The following is a 4,243-nucleotide window of genomic DNA, read 5'->3' as shown; positions in this document are numbered from 1 at the left end:
CAGGCAACATCGGTAAACACAAATTAGACGTACATGCGACATTTGTGAGTTGACTTAATGAGACAAATTGCAGCCACAAATGAAAGAAACTGTTTGATGGTTTTTGAATCTTTGACCGTCAAATATGAAAAAAGCTTTGCAATAAACACAAACCGTAACACAATCTTTATTTCTTGGTATAGTAACTAGTAGTTTTTACTCCTCTTCTTTATATAGTAACTTTTTAATGAAGCTCCTTCTTCCCTTGTCGTTTCTCTCGTTTGCATATTTGGCTGCATTTTTTTATTTGAAATCGAGTTTCAATTACCTTATAGTTTTAATCATTCATATTAATTAAGTTTTTCAATTACTGAATCTAATTATTTACAAATGTAAACCTCAGTAAGTAATCTGTTCACTAAATAACAAGAAATGTAAATGATTTATTTAATTGGATGGCTTTGCAATGAAACGAATTGACTCAATAAAAGTCAATCATTTCAACAAAACGCTCATTTTAAATTTCAATTTAATATGCTTCACCAAATGAAGCCGGTTACAAACACCATCGAATATGAGGTAACTATGTCGTTTTCAAAAGATCATGCTATTGCGTTGTTTTGCCATAGTAATGTTTAAAAAAAACCAAATATCCTTTATAGAAGAACATTTATTTTCTGTTCCGATTGTTCCACATTGAGGCAAAATTGCGGCCAATGAGCGGAAAGGTAAATAGGAAAGCGAATTTAATTCCGCACGATTCCGAAACCTCAGCAGCAACGTTGGTGCAGTACGGCGAGATCAATGCCAGACTGTTGGCAAACCGCTAAAACACCGCTTCCCACGCTTGCGGCATTTGCCGTTTTGATGCCGGGTTGTTTGCGAATTAATAATTAGACTTTCCCCATTGGCGTGTGGTGGTGGATTTTATTATATTTGTGGTGGTATGCGAAACATTATTTGAGGCATATTTTTCACAGTTTTTATAATATAGGAACATAAATCACTTGTAGTACAAATCCTGTGAAAATAATGCTTGCGATAATTATTTCATTGTTATAATCGAACGCATCACTTGTAAAGGTTCCATGTCCATCGTTATTACTCTGAAATTTCAACAACTCGAAAGAAAACAAAAAAGTTGCACTCAAGACTCTCCACTTGCCATTTGTGTTTGTGTTCGACGCGCAATGTTTTATTTTTATCGATCGGTTTAATTATCGGAAACCTTCCAGGCCCACGCTCATTACGAAGTGACAAACCATTCATCAAGTTTCTCGCAAAGTGGGGTCTGAACGGAAAGAAAAACAGGGAGCACAATGAAGGAAAACAAAACATTCAGGCCCTTTTATCAATATCCACGGCAAAGTTATGAAAATTGGAAAAATTTCAATCAACGCCCGATCTGCCCAAATTCCATTACCGTCGGTCAACAATGACCGTCTTTTTAACAGCCCACCTCCATTCCTACAACGAAGGAGGCGGGAAATTGGCATTGGTTTAAAATAAAAGCACGAGGGTGCGAGATGTATCGAAATATTCAACGAAAATGGAAACCTTCGGAAGTGATAGAATTTTCTAATGGTGGAAAATGTTGGGCATTGCTTCTTTTGCGTCTTTGAAATCACTGACCACAAATTGTGTTGACTTTTTCCGGTACGTTTTGCCGGGCGGAATTGTTTAATTTCCACCGCTTCGCCGGTTTTCAATCCAACCGCAGAATTAATCAACCATCCACCGGGCGAATTTTGGGTGGGGTGGAATATTTTCTGGGCTCAAATTAATGACGGTACCTTTTGCCTTTTCCTCCGTCGTTCTAGATATCGGGACCGTACTCTTAGGGGCAGCACGTTAATGCAAAGCTGCTTCACGAATGGACGGATGCTGATTGCCTATGTCTGGCTGAACCTCACGCTACGGAGCACGGATAATAGTGGAATTTAATTCCGATGCTTCATCGACCGGAAAGAACGATACCAGAACGACGGATATCTTTATTGCCGGAAGCATACTTTAGTGGCATTCACCTCGATCCTCGGTTAGGACGCGTTGGTGTGAAGCAAGCCTGAAGCAGCAGTATTGAGTAGTACTCTATTCTCGTCACTAGTGCTCAATATGGTCAATATTCGAGGCCTCTCGCGGCCCATGGCATTGGGAGTGATCCTGATACTGACGACAGGAGTCTTTACCGGTACGGCGGGTGAGAAACGGATGGACGGCATTAGCAACCAAACCGAATCCCGGTCACGGAACGACCTAGAAGAATTTGAAGATGCACTCACCGACTACATCAGCGATTGGTTCAGCCGCAATTCGGAGGACCTTATCGAGGGAGCATTGATCAGGTGTCGCGGGCGCCAGGAAGGTGCCGGAGCGAACGGAACGACACTCAGTGAGTTCGACCGGTTCGTCGTGAAGGGAGTAGCCCGGTTACTAGGCACGGCCGCCGACGCCGTTAGCAGCCGGTCGCTAAAAGCCTCCGAGTCGGGACGCCTGTTCTTCTTCAAGGGTAAGTAGTTCAAGCTCGTACGGCACAGGAAAAAATACGGCCGACTAACATTTGGAACATGTTTTCCAGGAATGAAGAAGCTACTCTGGCCGGTGATGATCGGGCTGCAGATCGTAAAAACCGTACTCATCATGATGTTCCTGCCCAGCATCATCGGTTCGTTCGGTAAAATACTCGGCAAAGGTAATTCTCGGAAAAGGGGTTTCCCGATGCAATTAGAGCGTCGTTTCATTTACGATCCACGCCGGGTTTGTTTGGCAATTACGGTTCATTAATCGTGTTCTTTCATTGGCTTCCCGTGCAGGACTCTCCTCGGTTTCCGGTCTGTCGCATCCAGTGCAGACGGTCGACGATTTGGACTTCAAGGATACCACATCGTACAACGCGGATCACGATTTCGGTATGAACGATGGCCACGGGTATTTGCCTCCGGACGGTGAGTGTGGCATGAGTAGTATTCGTGTTAGAAAAGAGTACTGGCTTAATTGCTGTTTCTGTTCTAACGCTTAGTTTACATGAAACCTAAAGCAACCATTGTAAACGGTAAAATGCTGTCAGTCGGCCAGTCAACTGTCAAAAGCTGCGCAAATTTGTTTTTCAGTCGGCGAGTGAGAAATAGATTTCCATAGATTTGGTAAAGAGTGTCGGTGGATGGAAAATGGTTGTTTGTGATGATGTATAATGTTTTTTTTTCATAAGATTTCGGTGGACACATTACTTAAATCAACATGGGATTTCATTTGGATCGGCTCACGAATAGCAACGTCTACACGAAACGCAAAAAGTGACAGCACAACTGATATTTTCGTGTGTATTTTTAGTCTTTTGCGCGACGTGTAAACTAAGCATGAAATTTCATTTCAACGAAGGAAAGATTTGCAATCCAAATTCCTTTGGAATGAGGGTTCTATTTGAACAGGGCTGGAAAAGAATTATTGAATTCTTTGTCATGACAGCGACATCTAATGACACTCTTCAAATACAGTGTCCTTTACGTTAATGGAAGCAAATCACGAGACATTCTTTTATTAACGTCAACCTGTTGTACGCATCGTTTGGACAGACAATCACGCATCCGGCACGAGCTACAACGGCATTCTCTACGACCCGTCGATGATGGGTGGCCATAACGCCAACGCCGGCAACGCACTGTCCCGGCTTGGCTACGGCGGTGGCCGGGTGACGTACGTCGGGCCGGGCATGGAGGCGGCCAAGAGGAAGCAGCAATCGGCGAAGAACGATTTCAAGATCTTCCACGACATCCCGAGCAGCAGCCTGCTGCTGACCAACTACGACCCTTTCTACAGTCCGCTGCTGTCGCGGCTGGACGCCATCTTCGCGCAAATGGGAGTGTCCAACCGGGAGGAGCAGTGCCGGCAGCGGCTGGTCTGCCTGATGTACGCCAATCCGGCCAAGTACGCCCCGTACAGCAACCTCATCTCGGCGCAGCTCAGCAGGTGAGTCCCGAGTCCAAATCGTCGTTGTCGTCCCGCTGGTACCTTCTTACTGGAAGCTAACTTATCTCTTATTTTCCTTTTTCCCAACAGAGAACTGGATGAGCTTCGCAAGCCGACCAACGACAACCCGGACATACTGCGGTTCTTCAAGTACATGCGGGCGGCCAAGGACGGCCAGGACGGGGTGGACTGCGACGCGCACTACAAGGACTGCACCGGCTACAAGGACCTCTCCAATCCGGCCATGGTGACCACGTTTAACGACATCAACAAGCTGGTCCACGCCAGAAAGCTGTAG

General features: G+C 44.9%; 1 protein-coding gene across 1 annotated transcript; it reads left to right on the top strand.

Annotated features, from left to right (window-relative positions):
• Positions 1 to 2,094: 2,094 nt before the first annotated feature.
• Positions 2,095 to 4,243, top strand: LOC131259417 (uncharacterized). The gene is made up of 5 exons (XM_058260901.1): positions 2,095 to 2,488; positions 2,558 to 2,671; positions 2,793 to 2,924; positions 3,552 to 3,945; positions 4,036 to 4,243. The coding sequence occupies exons 1-5, from the start codon at positions 2,095 to 2,097 to the stop codon at positions 4,241 to 4,243; spliced, it is 1,242 nt and encodes a 413-aa protein (XP_058116884.1).

Source organism: Anopheles coustani, chromosome 3 (genome assembly GCF_943734705.1).
Source record: "Anopheles coustani chromosome 3, idAnoCousDA_361_x.2, whole genome shotgun sequence".
Taxonomy (NCBI): Eukaryota; Metazoa; Arthropoda; class Insecta; order Diptera; family Culicidae; genus Anopheles; species Anopheles coustani.
This window is presented reverse-complemented; position numbering and strand designations above follow the sequence as displayed.